Consider the following 15,490-nt stretch of genomic DNA (forward strand, 5'->3'; position numbering starts at 1 on the left):
CAATATTTAAATACATTAAATAACAATTTTAACAATTTTATTATTTAATTTTTTTACGATTTTATACAATTAAATAATATGTATTTAACCACATTTTATTAACCAGTTATTTGGTGCTGACCTTCGATGATCCAAATTTAACCATACAAATAAGCAAAAATTGCTTTACGTAAACTAACAATTGTGCTGAACTTTTTCTCCTGTGATCTACTGTACAGACATGAATGAACTTTTCCTTCAGCCTGAGGCTGATTCACTTTTGGTGTAAAAGGCCGTTTATGTTTGCAAAAAATAGAACTTGTTATATGAAAAACAAAGCAACCCTATTAAAAAAGTAATAGATTTAAAATGCATTTATTTTATACTAAGTATATTTCAAGTCCATTAATATATTTACTGACGTATCGCTCAAGACTTACTGATATAGAAAAAAAGTTGTAATTAAACTTTATTTGGAGAATTACTTGTGCACAATGCACATATCCTAATATTAGGCCTGTTTTAATGTCACTGTTGATGAGGATTGTGTGATCTTTAAATAATATCAGTCTTTAAATGCAAAATATTTAAAGTGTATTTAAACTTGCGATGTTCCACTTCAGCACAACCAAACATACTTAAGTCTATCTTTAGTTGCACTTCCGCACAAATAAAGTGCGTTAAGTACAAAATTAGTTGTTCCAATTTAGCAGACTTTAAATATATCAGTTTAGTACACTAAAAGTACAATTGCACAATATTTTTATTAAGTACATAATATGTAAATGAATGTGTATGCTTAGCATGAAATAAATGTATTTTAAATACATTTTAATGTATTTGTTTTTCACTAGGGAAGCCCTGCTCAGATTTAAAAAAGTAACGCAAAAATAAAACAGTGCATTACTTTCCAAAAAAAGTAACGTAATTAGTTACTTTTTTGGGAGTAACACAATATTATAATGCGTTAGTTTTAAAAGTAACTTTCCCCAGCACTGCCAGCAGCTTCACAGTGTTGATGGATGTCAGGTGTCAGTCTGTGAGTTGTGTTTTCGTCTCATCAGTCTGAATCAGATCTCCAGCGTGGTTCCGGACGAGCCGGAGTTTCTGCGTCACGTGACGCAGCTGGACGTGCGGGACAACCGTCTGAGCGAGCTGGACGCGTCCGTCTTCCCGCGGCTGGAGGTTCTGCACTGTCAGAGGAACCGCATCACACGTCTGCGTCTGCGCGGCTGTGCGCTCAAAGCTCTCTACGCCTCCAACAACGGTACAGACGCAGCGTCACTGCTCATGTAAACACACACACAACACCGTCCCCTTGACTGACGCGTTACACTTTCTGTCTCACAGAGCTGCAAGAGTTAGACGTGAGTCCAGCGGCCTCCAACCTCACATACGTGGACGTCTCCAGGTGCGTTTAATATCATATGATGGTGAAATCACTGCAGCCGAACACACATCATGACATGAACCTCTCGTCTGCTCTCTCACAGGAACTGTATGAAGGCTCTTCCTGATTGGTTGAGTGACAGCAAGAAACTGGAGGTTCTAGATGTCAGTCACAATCACGTCGCTGAACTTCCTCCGTGGTGAGTGTGTGTGTGTGTGTGTGTCTGCAGCGCTGTGTGTGTGTGTGGATCGAGTGGACAAGCACATCCCACTCACTCCTGAAGACTTGACACACTGATCACCAGGTTTTGGTGGAAACAATAATTAATGATTGTCTGTAAAGTGCTGTTTTTGTATGTTCTTTAAAGGGGTCATCGGATGCTAAATTCACTTTTTCATGTTGTTTGAACATTAATGTGTGTTGTCAGTGTATGTACAAATCTACCCTATAATGATACAAATCCATGCAGTGGTTTTTAATTATTCTGTAAAAATAATATCCCCTTTTTCAAGTGGAGCCGTTCTCAGATGCCTGTCGTTGTGGCGTCACATGACAGAGGCCACTCCCACCATAGTTGATTAACATGAGCGTCTTACCTCAGATCAGCTGTAACAGTCCGACCTCTTTGTTTCAATGCCAGAGCAGGGATGTAAGTTAGACAAGAATATCTCCGATTGAGTGATTGAGGTGTTGTGTTGCTGGATGTAATAATGAACATAGTGGTCGTCATTTACTCCCGACATCTGAGCCGCTGAAGATGCAGTGGATTACGTTTGTTTGTGAAGGGAATGCGCCTCCTGATCTACATATATCCGTCTATGTTCACACAAATCATTCATGATCCAGCTTCACTTACAGCAGAAGTGAGTATGAGGGGTTTATTATGAATCTTTGCAATCACCTTTCCTAATAACAGGCTAGTTAGCAAGTTTAGTGGCTAAATGTGGCTAAAAAAACAGGCTTGTCACTCCACAGAGAGAAGAGAGGGGCGGGGCGAGCAGAGCTCATTTGCATTTAAAGGAACAACCCCTTAGAATGAGATGATTTTTGCAGAGCTGATTTTGACAAGGTAAAAAGGGTGTTGTTTTACACAACCATTGAGAATTTTTAACCAAAATATATTATAGATTTTTCATTAAGACCCTAAAGAATCATGTCAACTTGTGGAAAATGGGCATCCGATGACCCCTTTAAAGGGAAAGAATCATAAAGCCACTGACATTTAAAGTCAGCATGAAATGTAAATTCATAAATCTGTTTTGTAGTTCATCATTTTAAACAAAGTGTAGGGCTGTGTGATGTCTGCGACATTTAGTTTAGAGCTTTATTAATTCCCCTGGGGCAGTTAATTCAGACTTTCGTGGTGTTTCACATATACAACACATAAGCACATACAAATACTCAAAGTACACCAAATACATAGTGTAGAAGATTACAAAATAATAATAATAACAATAAAATAATTAAATAAATCAGCTAAATCAACTTAATTTATTACATAGACGTATGCTTCAGACACAAAAGTAAATTTGTACCGATTTGTAGAACATCTGCTTGACCTTAAACGTCGCCCAAGGGGCATCCACTCAAAATAATTATTCAAAGGTTGTGTGTGTCTCCTATTATTTTATGTGCTGTCTTCATCATTTGCTGTTCATAATAAGATGTAAAACTTAACACCCATAATTTTTGAGCACATATTAACAATACCTTGCAAGTGATTTTTGTTCTTTGAAGACAATGAGGAAAACCAGCAAACAAAGGAAAGGGACAGCATGCTTTCAGCAACGAATCCTGAGAACGACTCTCTGCACAAACAATCTTTGATTTGACTTTTTAATAATTGCATCTGTATGTTGATCAAACTTCAGCCTATTATCAATAATCGTTCCTAAATATTCCTCCACTACGTCCACCTGTCATTAATGACCACCCTTTGAAGTGCAAGTGTTGTCTTACTAAAACTGATGATCATCTCTTTCGTTTTGAAAAAAACATTCAGAAGTAATTTCATCCTATTGCACCATAACATAAAATCATCCAAAACTTGACCATATTCCTGATCTGGTTATGAAAGCAAGGATAGAAGCGCAGTACCATCTGTATATTTTACAAGATAACTACTGCTGTGCGAACTCTGACACTCACGTGTATGTGGAGAACATGGAATTGCACAATCCCATCATAATAAATGCGTTTACTTTATAGCGCAGAATTAGTTTTTAAGTAAAAAGCCTCTGTTATGCAGCAGTATGTTTGCCAAAAAATAAAACTTTTTTTTATATTTTTAAAAGATAAATTGTTTATTAAAGTGATAAAGTTTTATACATTCATTTGATTACCACCATTTTTGATAATACATTTGTATTAAACCATAAAACACAGAATCCAGAAAAACTGAAACAGACAGCACAGAATTTCTAAATAAAAAATAACACGTTTCATAGGGTCCTGTTATTTTAATAATAAAATAACATAATTTGAATAATATAATAAATTATTAAATTGTTAATGTTTTAAGTTTTGTTGGAATTGATACAGAACATGCTTTTCGATTATTAAAAAAAATCTAGACAAATGAAAACTGGAAACAGTTTGGGAAAAAGATTTTAATTGTGTGAAATGACAGATGTCCGCAGGGCTTCTCTAATCATTTACTCATCTTAGTCACTTGTTTCTTACAATCCACTGCTAGATGAGATTGTAAAGAGAGAAGAAAAGAAAGCACAAGCTCAGTGTTTGACAGGTCAGAGGTCAGACGTGAACATGTTCACTCGTCTGAACGCAGAAACACATTACTGCATTTACACTGGTTTGTCCAGAACACGCTTTCATGCAAAGCCAGGAATACAAAAGATTGATTGATCAGGTTACTGTCAGTTATTTGTCCTGTAAATATGTCCGTGAGTGTGTGTTTGACGTTCGTGGTCTCTCCGTCGTCAGGCTGCTGTGCAGCGGGAGTCTGAGGAAGATCCTGGCGGGTCACAACCAGCTGAAGCGTCTGCCGGAGCGCGTGGAGCGTCCAGTGGTGGAGGTGCTGGACGTGCAGCACAATCATCTCATCGAGCTTCCCTGCAACCTCTTCCTCAAATCAGAGAGGTTATTTTGATTATTATACTCAATGTTTATATGCCATCTGCTGGAAAAAAAAGTTTAGTAATTTCATTTGCTGGTCTGACCAGCTCAAGCTAGCGGAATTTGATTAAAAATAGTAAAATATTATTACAGTTTAAAACAGCTGTTTACTATGTGAATATCTGTTAAACTGTAATTGATTTCTGTGATGCGCAGCTGAATTTTCAGCATCATTACTCCAGTCTTCAGTGTCACATGATCCTTCAGAAATCATTCTAATATGCTGATTTGCTGCTCAACAAACATTTCTGATTATTAGCAATGTTGAAAACAGTTGTGCTGCACAGTATTTTAGTGGACACCATCATACATTTTATTTTTCAGGATTCACAGATGAATAGAAAGTTCAAAAGATCAGCATTTATTTGAAATAGAAATCTTTTGTCACATCTTAAATGTCTTTACTGGTACTTTGAACAATTTAATGTGTTCTTGATGAATAAAAGTATTAATTTCTAACACAAAACAAAACATACAGACCCTAAACCTTCGAATGGTAGTGTGATACGTATTTGAGTCCTACAGAAGTCATTGGTCGTCTGTAATAGATTAGTTTACACTAGTAGGATTCTATTGGTAAGTGTCGACTGAAGTAAATGTTGAATGTTAATGCCATATTTAATTCAGAGTGTCCGCTGACTCTGAATATGGTGTGATTTGTGTTTAGTTTACGCTGTCTGAACGCATCAGCCAACAAGCTGGAGAATCTGCCGCCGTCCAGCCTGTCGGAGGAGAGCAGCAGCGTCCTGCAGGAGCTTTACCTGACCAACAACCACCTGACCGACAAGTGTGTGCCACAACTCACAGGACACACACACCTGAGGATCCTGCACATGGCCTACAATCACCTGCAGACCTTCCCAGCCAGGTAACAACATTTCATTCATACATTCTTCTCCATCAGAGGAATAATCAATCTCTGCGATGAACGCCACATCTGATTTCACAACTGAAAGTCCTAACCTCTGCTCTGATTTCACTTTTTCACATTTGTGGGCTGATCTTTTCTAGATATAGTATCAGTGTGGTTTGTCACTTCCTCTTTACTAATTGAGTCAGCATTTGAGCGGAGGGACATGGATGTTTCTGAATGAATATCTTCATCAAATCATTGTTCTCACTCTGTTCTGCAGTAAAATGGCCAAGCTGGAGGAGTTGGAGGAGCTGGACCTGAGTGGGAACAGGCTGAAGGCGGTGCCCACCACCATCATGAACTGCAGGCGCATGCACACGCTCGCCGCTCACTCCAACTGCATCGAGGTCTTCCCCGAGGTCCTGCAGCTCATGGAGATGAAGGTCACAGCACACACACACACACACACACACACACACACACCAATGCATATCACATGTGAAACAGTGATCACAGAGAGTTCAATTCAACACTGAGAAAACCAAAAGAGGAACTTCAGAAGTTGTGTGAAAAAGCTGCTTTCAGTTTATATCATATTACTTCATGTCAGTTGACGCAACTGTTTTAATTCACTAGTTTTTGAATATTGTAGTACAGCAGAACTGTTTCCTGTCCCGTTCTGTGTGATGTGATGTTCACGTATGTTTCTCTGTGTGTGTGTGTGTGTAGTGTGTGGATCTGAGCTGTAATGAGCTGAGCGAGATCACCTTACCTGACAATCTACCTCCAAAACTTCAAGAGCTGGATCTGACGGGAAACCTGCGCCTGAATCTGGACCACAAGACCCTCGAGCAGCTCAAGTAAGAGCACATGTGCTTGTCTTACACTTCTGACAGGTTTTTTTTTTTCTTATATTGAATGTTGTTAAATGAACACATTAGTTTAGTGCCATTAATTACAAAAATGATGCACAAATAATAGTAATAATAATAATAATAATAAATAATGATTTTCCTACAACTGGCGATTTTGCTCAGTGCATTCAATTGAATAGGTTACAGAATATTACAAAATTATATTAAAAATGTTTAATACTATCAGGTCATTTTTTCTAATATGTGTCCAAAGCTTTTGACATAATCTGATATACAGTAATAATGTCTTTTGGGTCAGTGTTATTTTACTGTCTTTGGGATACGATTGTAGTTTTTTATTAGTATTTTGAATCATTTATAATACATTTTAATTTTGAAGTTTTAGTAATTTTTTGTGTTTTTGATATATATGTATTTGTATGTGTAATTGTTATTAAATGTATTAATGTTATTTTAGTTGTAGTTATTCAAATAAAAAGTTATTTGTGTCTCACAGCATCGTGTGTCAGCAAAGGCTCTTTAGTTCATTTTTAGTGGCTTGACACTAAAAATACCTCAAACAGTTAGCAGCCACTGATGTTTTTCTTGTTTTGTTTACTCGCCAAACCTATTTTATACACTTGTGAAGTGCTTGTTTGGACTGCACCGTTTATTAATGATGCATGATATTGCAACCTGCAGTAACATCCGCTGTTTCCGGATCGACCCGCCCCTTTCTTCGTTCTCAGCCAATGAGGCGGCAGGAGGGCCGGCCGTCTGGAGTCACGGCTACACCGAAGCCTCGGGCATCAAAAACAAGTGAGTGTGTTGTGGATGTCAGCGCTCAGAGCCGCCGTGTGTCTGTGCGGTCAGTGACCGTGTGTGTTTGTGTTGCACAGACTGTGTGTGGCGGCGCTGTCGGTGAACAGCTTCTGCGGCAGCAGAGAGGCTCTGTACGGGGTGTTCGACGGCGACAGGAACGTGGAGGTGCCGTATTTACTGCAGTGTACCATGAACGACATACTGGCCGAGGAGCTGCACAGGACCAAAAGCGAGGAAGACTACATGACCAACACCTTCCTCGTCATGCAGAGGTAAATTAGTGCTGATAATCCGTACAGAAAACTGTTTGATGCATACTAAATATTGGGGCTGCTGATTTAACACATTAATTAATAATGGAAAAAGAAACATTTTAAAAAGATTAAGGTGTATATTTATATCACATCATTTAGTTGAGCAATATCCACCAACAGTTCAAAAAACGACTTCATACAGTGTTTTAGACTGAGTATTGTCAATATTGTCTGTTTTGCTCAATTTGGCAAATGAAAATAGAACTGCTGAGTCTCTGATCAACACACAGCAGTGATTCATTACTGAATGAATCTACCGTTTTGATCCAATCAGGTGAAACAGCGATTCATAGAATCATTCATAATGAGTCACTTGCTTAGTCTCTGAATGAATCAGGGTTATTTCTCAGCCAGAATTTATGTGTGGCTAATTTGCAATTCATTTGATAAATTTATCGGCACATCTTGTAATTAATTGGATTAAAAACTATGATTAATTGCTTGATAGCATTACTAAATATGTCTGTTCCTTCCCTCTGGGTTAAACAGGAAGTTGGGCACAGCAGGGCAGAAGCTGGGCGGTTCGGCGGCGCTCTGTCACATCCGGCACGACCCCACCGACCCCGCCGGCTGCTTCACCCTCACTGCCGCTAACGTGGGCAAGTGTCAGGCGGTGCTGTGTCGCGACGGCAAGGCGCTTCCGTTGTCACTGCTGCACAACATCAGCATTAAGGAGGAATACAACCGCGTGCGGCAGCATAAAGCCATCATCACTGAGGTACCTGCAATGCTTTACACTGCTACTGAAGTCAACGTGAAATGAATATTCATATCACTGTGTTCCCGATCTTATTTTAAACTCTTCTTCTATGCCGTTATTCCAAAGAAAAAAAAAGTATCTTGCATCAACTTTAACGATTGGTTGATTTTAACCGATAGATATTTAGTCACTCTTTGAGGCTGCCTGTCTGGAATTTCACCAGTACTTAATACAGTAATTGAATGCTTGGTAAATAAAAATAGATTGGAAAATAACATTAGCACTGGAGTACATGGAGGCTTGCATTTAGCTCTGACTCTTTCTGATAAGAAACATCGTTTTTAGAGCCCATCTCACAATTTTATTCTCTCGTTGAAGAGTCACATTAAGGAATGAATGATTGAAATGGCATTTCATGTTGACTTTCATGTGAATTCGGCTTATCTTTAGCCTTTATGGAAGTTAAAGGGATAGTTAAAAATAAATAAATAATGTGAAGCACAAAAAATATTTGAAGAGTCTTTCAGGCTCCAAAAAGGACATAAAAGTAGAGTAAAAGTTGTCTAAACAAGTCTTCTGAAGCAGTTTAAGTTATTCACTTTCAAACATCTCAAACAAGTGAATAATAATTAACAACAACTCACATTTTGACTTCAAATCATATCGCTTCAGAAGACCTGGAGTAAAACCACTTTTATACAAAAAAAAAAATAAATCTGTTGTGAATAAAACAAAAATTAATGGAGAATATTTTACAAGAAAATATTATTTCAGTCCTTGTACTTTACAATTTCATGTTTAATTCTGTGTTATTTCTTGTGAAATTTATGAGAAAATCCTACAGTTTGTTTTTTGGAGCTTGAAACTGCTGGACCTCTCTAGCTGTGTTTCCATTACCCTTCATATTGCGTAAATTGAAATTGTGAATTGAAAATGCGCCTAATGGAAAGGCGTCACATGAGTTAATTTTTTTCAGGCAATTCGAAAAACATTTTTTTCGCATTTTCAGGTCACATGGCGTATGTAAAAAGTCATATGATCATTCTTCAGTGTACTATAACCTCCAAGAATCACTTCACACGTGGTCGTTCTCAATTATAAGGGGCTTTCCCTGCCATTAACGGAGAAGTCCACTTCCAGAACAACAATTTACAAATAATTTACTCACCGCGTCATCCAAGATGTTCATGTCTTTCTGTCTTATGGTTTTTGAGGAAAACATTTCAGGATTTTTTTCATATAATGGACTTCAATTGTGCTCCCGATTTTGAACTTCTAAAATGTAGTTTAAATGCGGCTTCAAAAGGCTCTAAATGATTCCAGCCAAGGAAGAAGGGTCTTATCTAGCGAAACGTCATTTTTTTAGAAAAATAAAAATGTGTATACTTTTTAAGCACAAAAGCTGGTGTAGCACAGGCTCTGGGATGCGCGTTTATGACACTACGTACTATTGAATCACGTTGAAAGGTCACACGGAACTACGGACCCAGTGTTTACAAAGCGAACGCGCAAAGACTAAGAAAGTGCAAGTAAGTCAAACACTGTTTACAAACAAAAAGCTACAACGATGTCGGACGACTCTGACCTTTGAGTCTCGTTCAGCAAAATGAACAAATCTTTCTTCCAAGTCATTTCGTTCATTTTAGCAAAATATAATTAAAATGTTACGTGTTACTTTCCTAACACATCTACTGCTTACACAAACATTGATCACACTACAAACAAGACAAAACTATAATGCTGTAAGGAACAGAAAAGATTCATTCATTGTTTACCTGGGTCTTTAGTCTATGATTAGCTCACCTCACCTCTTATCTGACAAGTTTTCAGGGCTGTCACGTGATGAACGAACGACTCGAAAAACCCGAAGACTCGAAACAGGTGAACTAATTCCAGTACAGCGCATGAGCGACTGAATGAATGACTCCCCGAGACGACTCATTCTTCCCGAGTCACATTAAACATTCGTTCAAAATAAATGAATCATTCAAGAACGCACGTCACAGAGCCTGTGCTACACAAGCTTTTGTGCTTAAAAAGTATACAAATTTTTATTTTTCGAAAAAAATGACAGATCGTTTCACTAGATAAAACCCTTTTTCCTCAGCTGGGATCGTTTAGAGCCTTTGAAGCTGCATTTAAACTACATTTTGGAAGTTCAAAATAGGGGGCACAATTGAAGTCCATTATATGGAGAAAAATCCTGAAATGTTTTCCTCAAAAACCATCATTTCTTTTTGACTGAAGACAGAAAGACATTAACATCTTAGATGACGGGGGTGAGTAAATTATTTGTAAATAGTTGTTCTGGAAGTGGACTTCTCCTTTAATGCTTAGACAATTTACACTGCACACGTCTGCAGTGCAGTATGGCTCCAACGCGGTCACCTGAGCTGATCACGGCCACTAATCAGTGCCAGCCGCGCACATTTCAGAAGTGGCTCTCTGTGCTGCTTCTGTAAAGACATACACATACACCTCTTTTGATTAAATATAGCCAAAATCCTCATGAAAATCTCATGACTTCTCATTAAAGAGAGAAAAAAGTATGTTTTTGTTGCAAAACATTGGTTAATGGGAACAGCAAAACATTTTTTTTTCAACATTTATTAAAATGTATCACCAAAGTTTTGAGCAAATATGTAATGGAAACACGCCTAGTGACTGTTTACAGCTGAACAGTTCTTCAAATCTTCTTTTGTGTTTATTCAAAAAACGAAAGTCATACAGATTTGAGGCTGAATGTTGGGATTAAGCATTCTTTTAACTCTCATGAATTTAGTCTTTGAATATTATTGTTGTATTGGAATAACACTGACCACTGCATACGCCACTATGGCGAATTCCTCTCCAACAGGACAACAAAGTGAACGGAGTAACGGACTCTACACGCATCATGGGCTATTCGTTCCTCTACCCGGCAGTCTTGCCTCGACCGTACGTCAACACGCTCCCGCTGACCCCCAGAGATGAGTTCTTCATCCTGGGCAGCAGAGGTCTGTTTGAAGTATTGGACCCTAGCGAGGCGGTGGAAGCCGTACGGAAGGTGCCCGACGCGCTGGCGGCGGCCAAGAAGCTGTGCACGCTGGCGCAATCGTATGGCTGCACAGACAGCCTCAGTGCCGTGGTGGTGCAGCTCAACGTGGCTGAAGACTGCTGCTGCTGCTGTTGTGCGGCGTCCGCGGAGCCAGGCTCCGGAAGCATGCACGCGCCACCGCAGCCCCCGCCGAGCCCCGGACCGGGCCTGTACCCGGCCTCCTCCGCCGGCGTGCCCCCGTCCTCCTGCAGTGAGATCAGCTCCGAGGTCAGTGCTTCTGAAATGAGCTCCGAAGTGGGATCCACGGCGTCCTCGGACGAGCCCCCGCTCCTGCTGCAAGACGCACACCTCCACCTTCATCCGCAGAGCCACCCGCCGCAGCTGCAGCAGAACCCGCGCCTACCCTGCTGCACGCTCCATCTGGCTCCCAACGCCAGCAGCTCTTTCCAGAGGCAACTGTCCAGCGCCACCTTTTCCAGCGCGCTCTCGGACAACGGCCTGGACAGCGAAGACGAGGAGCCCATCGCTGGCGTCTTCTCCAACGGCAGTCGGGTGGAAGTGGAAGCCGACATCCACTGTCTGCTGCCTTTGCCACCGCCACCTCCACCCTGCACCCCGGAAGCCCCGGAGAAGCTTCCGGAGGAGGCCGGGAACCTTGTGGGAACAGACGCATGGACCAAGACTTTAGGGAAGCGGAGAGGAAACGGCTCGGTGGCGCCACAGGAGCAGAGCCACAACTTGATAGAGGTGGCGGCCGAGGCTCCTTCCAAAAAACCCGGAGGTTACTTCACGGCGCCCGCTCAACCAGACCCTGACGACCAGTTCATTATCCCTCCAGAACTGGAGGAGGAGGTGAAGGAGATCATGAAACAACATCAGCAGGACCAACAGAAGCCGGCCAAGAGCGAGCGACCGGCGGACTACTACGATACGCCGCTCTGAAGGAGTCGCCGCATTCTGTCGTCATCTACTCACCCCCATGTCTTTCATCCACAGTTCTTGAAAGTGCAGTCCATCACCCAATACTAAAGCGTTTCTTGCACAAATGCGCTACTTTTGAGTCAGTCCTAACACTTGCAATGACGTGAGGTTGAGTAAATGAAGACTGAATGTACTCAATACAATGGAATATCTTCTGCTCACAGCTTCACCGCAGTCAACCAATATGAAGCTGTCAGTTCTTGACCTGCGACGGCTCCGAAAGGTCACAAGACTGTGACCTATGAAGCCACTTCCTGCAAAATCCACCAGGATCTCAACCAGTCCTCCAACGGCAGTTAGATGGAAGTGGTATCCTGCGTCCACTGTCTGCTGCCTTTGCCGCCACCTACACCCCAGAAGCCCCGGAGAAGCTTCCAGAACCTGTGCTGGAGGCTGGGAACCTTGCAGTATGGATGCATGGAGCAAGACTTTGTGAAAGTGGAGGGGAAACAGCTCTGTGGTGCTGCAGGAGTGGGGTTACTTCACCGCATCCAAACCAGACGACCAGTTCATCATCTCTTCAGAGCTGGAGGAGGAGGTGAAGGGGATCATGAAACAACATCAGCAGGACCAAGAAAAAAGCCGACCAAGAGCGAGTGACCTGCAGACTACTACAGTGTGCCGCTCTGAAGGAGTCGCTGCATTCTGTCGTCATCTACTCAGCCTGATCTTGACTTTAATCCACAGTTCTTGAACGCAGGGCTGGGCGATGTAGCAACAAGTGAAATCTTGATTTGTTTCAGAACATTTGACCAATTCAAGACAACGTCGATTTTAAGTAGTCAACTTAAAAACAGAACTACAACATGTTTTAAGCAACATTCACTTTCTTAAAAACTTGCACAACCATCCATTTCTTTCTCAAGTGTACCACACGTAATAGAGATCAGCTCCAAAAGTCAAAAGTAATTCAAATCAGTATGACTCAAAGTATAACAGCATTAGTCGTCGATTATTTGCAGTATGTGAAAATAGCAGCAGCTTTCAGTCTGTCAGCATCATGCAAACATCAAATATCAGACATGCAGTCGAAGTTCTGCTTTTCCAGTGTTAAACATGCACTCGACAGATGTGTTCGGCCATTGCACTTGTGTCTTTTGCAGTGTTACGCACATATGGTGCTTGAGTTAGTTCAACTCAGATCTTCTAACCTTGTGTTTTTCGGTGCAGAAACACATTCTGTGTGAATAGCTGCGATATGTTGTACGTTATGCTCCTTCATAGAGCGTGCCACACATTAGTGCTGTATCAGCTGCACCGTCATGCACTTACATGAGCTGTTAGCATTGGCAGATTGTCAGTGTGTCTCATTGTAACATTTGCTAACATTTTTATTCAAAACCATGATTCCTCATAAAACCATGGCATAGCATTACATTCAAGTTAATCAGTATCTGCGAAATCACCCAGCCCTACGTGCAGACTTTCGCCCAATACTAAAGCGTTTCTTGCACTAATGTCGCTACCTTGGAGTGAGTCGTGAGACTGAGTAAATGAAGGCTGAATGAACTCAGTAGAGCGGAGTATCTTCTGTCAGTCCTCGACCTGCCACTTCCCACAGAATCCAGCGAGATCTCAACCAATCCCTTTAAGAGAAGGCCAGCGCGACCCGCGCTCTTCCGTGCCTCACCTGTTAAAGCGTTTCACTAGAGTTTGAAGAGCAGTTCACTACTGATCACTGACTGTTTAACTTTTATTTACCTTAAACCGATACCTATGTAATTCAACACTAGTATTGCGATGTTAACTGTCATTACCAACGACAAGACTCTGGATATTTTGATTTTGTTTTTTAGTTACCATATCTTTTTATGCGAGAGAAGCTACAACAGACTTTAAGTTGATTTTAAAAGCAGAAGATTGCGTTGACGTCGATTGTGTTGTACGGTACACACTAGTAATACCACGCTTAACTGTTGTAGATAGGGCACTTAAAGTAATACTGTATCTCTTCAGTAAATCGAGGCTTGGCGCCTGTATAAAAACTAGAAATTTAGTGGAAATTTGAAAGACTAACTCCTAGGAGTTGCTTACTCTTTTATGGTGACTTCGTCACTTTTTACTAATCTTCTCTGCGAGAAATGGTGATTTTTTTTCTTTTCCTCTTTCCAATGATTGTAAATAAGAAAAATATTGTATACCAATGCTTTTTAAGGGAACTGTGTGTCTAGAATGAGATGACCCTTTATGCATACATGCCAATAGATGTATATGTACCAGAAGCATATACACACACACACACCACCTGTAAATGAACTGTGCTTTTGCCCAGTGCTGTCGTCACTCGCTGATCAATGAGCCACACACACACACACACACACACACACACACACTCATCCGCTCCTCACACCAGCATGACTGTGTCAAGTCCTGTAATGCAAAACAGTATATCTGTAAGGAATTATACTCAAACCAACCACACAGACAGTTCCTGGTTTTGTTATAATAAATCTTAAATTTATGACTCTAAACTAGCTTTTCTTGTGGTGCTTTCTAATGTGAGTGTTTAACAACAGTGTTGGGGAAAGTTACTTTTAAAAGTAATGCATTACAATATTGCATTACTCCCTAGAAAAGTAACTAATTGTGTTACTTATGGAAAGTAATGTGTTACATTATGTTTGAGTTAACGTAAACATAAAAAAAAGTTCTATTTTTGGCAAATGTAAAAGTCCTTTCATAGCAAAAGTAAAATGAATTATCCTCAGGCTGAATGAAATGTAAATGTTTTTACAGCACACACTACACTTCTGCACTTACTCATGATTTCTCTCAACATGGCAACACGAGAGCTGTCAGTCAGAACATGGAAAACAAAGTAACTACCATTACTTATCTGAAAAAGTAACTCAGATATTTTCTAAGTAATGTGTTACTTTACTGGTTGCTTGAAAAAAGTAGTCTGATTACATAAATCACTTTGCTTGTAATGCTTTACCCCCAACACTGTTTAACAACTAAAGTGTGTCATTTGGTCTCGTGTCTTCGCTGCAGAGGTAAGTGCTCTACAATGATGAGGAAAATGAATCTTTATTCACTGAGATCACACCCATTTCATTTCATTTTAAAAAGACATCACAATACCATTATTGATTGTTTTTTTGTTATAAAATATTCTTCATTTAAATTAAGCACTGACTAACAAAATGTTTTTAGTTTTAAGCAAAAACTGTACTTTAATATTTACCTTTTTTTAATTGTAAAATGAAGTTGTAAAAAGTCAAAAACTATTAAAATTACCTACAGTAAGTAACGTTTTGGCTTGTGTCTGAAGCAGCTGTCTTCTCATCTGTCTGTCTGACACAGCCATGTCAGGTCCTGGAGTTTCTTCTAATGATCTGAATCAGGTGTGTTTGATTAGGGAGACGCACATAATGTGCAGTGTTGAAGACACACAGGACCAGGGTTGAGAAACACTGCTCTAA

General features: G+C 40.2%; 1 protein-coding gene across 1 annotated transcript in view; it reads left to right on the forward strand.

The window, feature by feature from the left end:
- phlpp1 (PH domain and leucine rich repeat protein phosphatase 1) overlaps nucleotides 1–13,887 on the forward strand; it is a 40,749-nt gene extending 26,862 nt beyond the window's left edge. Inside the window, exons 7-17 of the mRNA XM_051122732.1 lie at nucleotides 1,044–1,246; nucleotides 1,330–1,390; nucleotides 1,473–1,568; nucleotides 4,313–4,468; nucleotides 5,172–5,372; nucleotides 5,638–5,800; nucleotides 6,087–6,217; nucleotides 6,914–7,030; nucleotides 7,111–7,305; nucleotides 7,837–8,065; nucleotides 10,905–13,887. Coding sequence (XP_050978689.1) covers nucleotides 1,044–1,246; nucleotides 1,330–1,390; nucleotides 1,473–1,568; nucleotides 4,313–4,468; nucleotides 5,172–5,372; nucleotides 5,638–5,800; nucleotides 6,087–6,217; nucleotides 6,914–7,030; nucleotides 7,111–7,305; nucleotides 7,837–8,065; nucleotides 10,905–12,026 — 2,674 coding nt within the window. The 3' untranslated portion in view covers nucleotides 12,027–13,887. The remainder of the gene's footprint in view (nucleotides 1–1,043; nucleotides 1,247–1,329; nucleotides 1,391–1,472; nucleotides 1,569–4,312; nucleotides 4,469–5,171; nucleotides 5,373–5,637; nucleotides 5,801–6,086; nucleotides 6,218–6,913; nucleotides 7,031–7,110; nucleotides 7,306–7,836; nucleotides 8,066–10,904) is intronic.
- The last annotated feature ends 1,603 nt before the right edge of the window (nucleotides 13,888–15,490 follow it).

Source organism: Labeo rohita, chromosome 2, assembly GCF_022985175.1.
Source record: "Labeo rohita strain BAU-BD-2019 chromosome 2, IGBB_LRoh.1.0, whole genome shotgun sequence".
NCBI classification, from domain to species: Eukaryota; Metazoa; Chordata; class Actinopteri; order Cypriniformes; family Cyprinidae; genus Labeo; species Labeo rohita.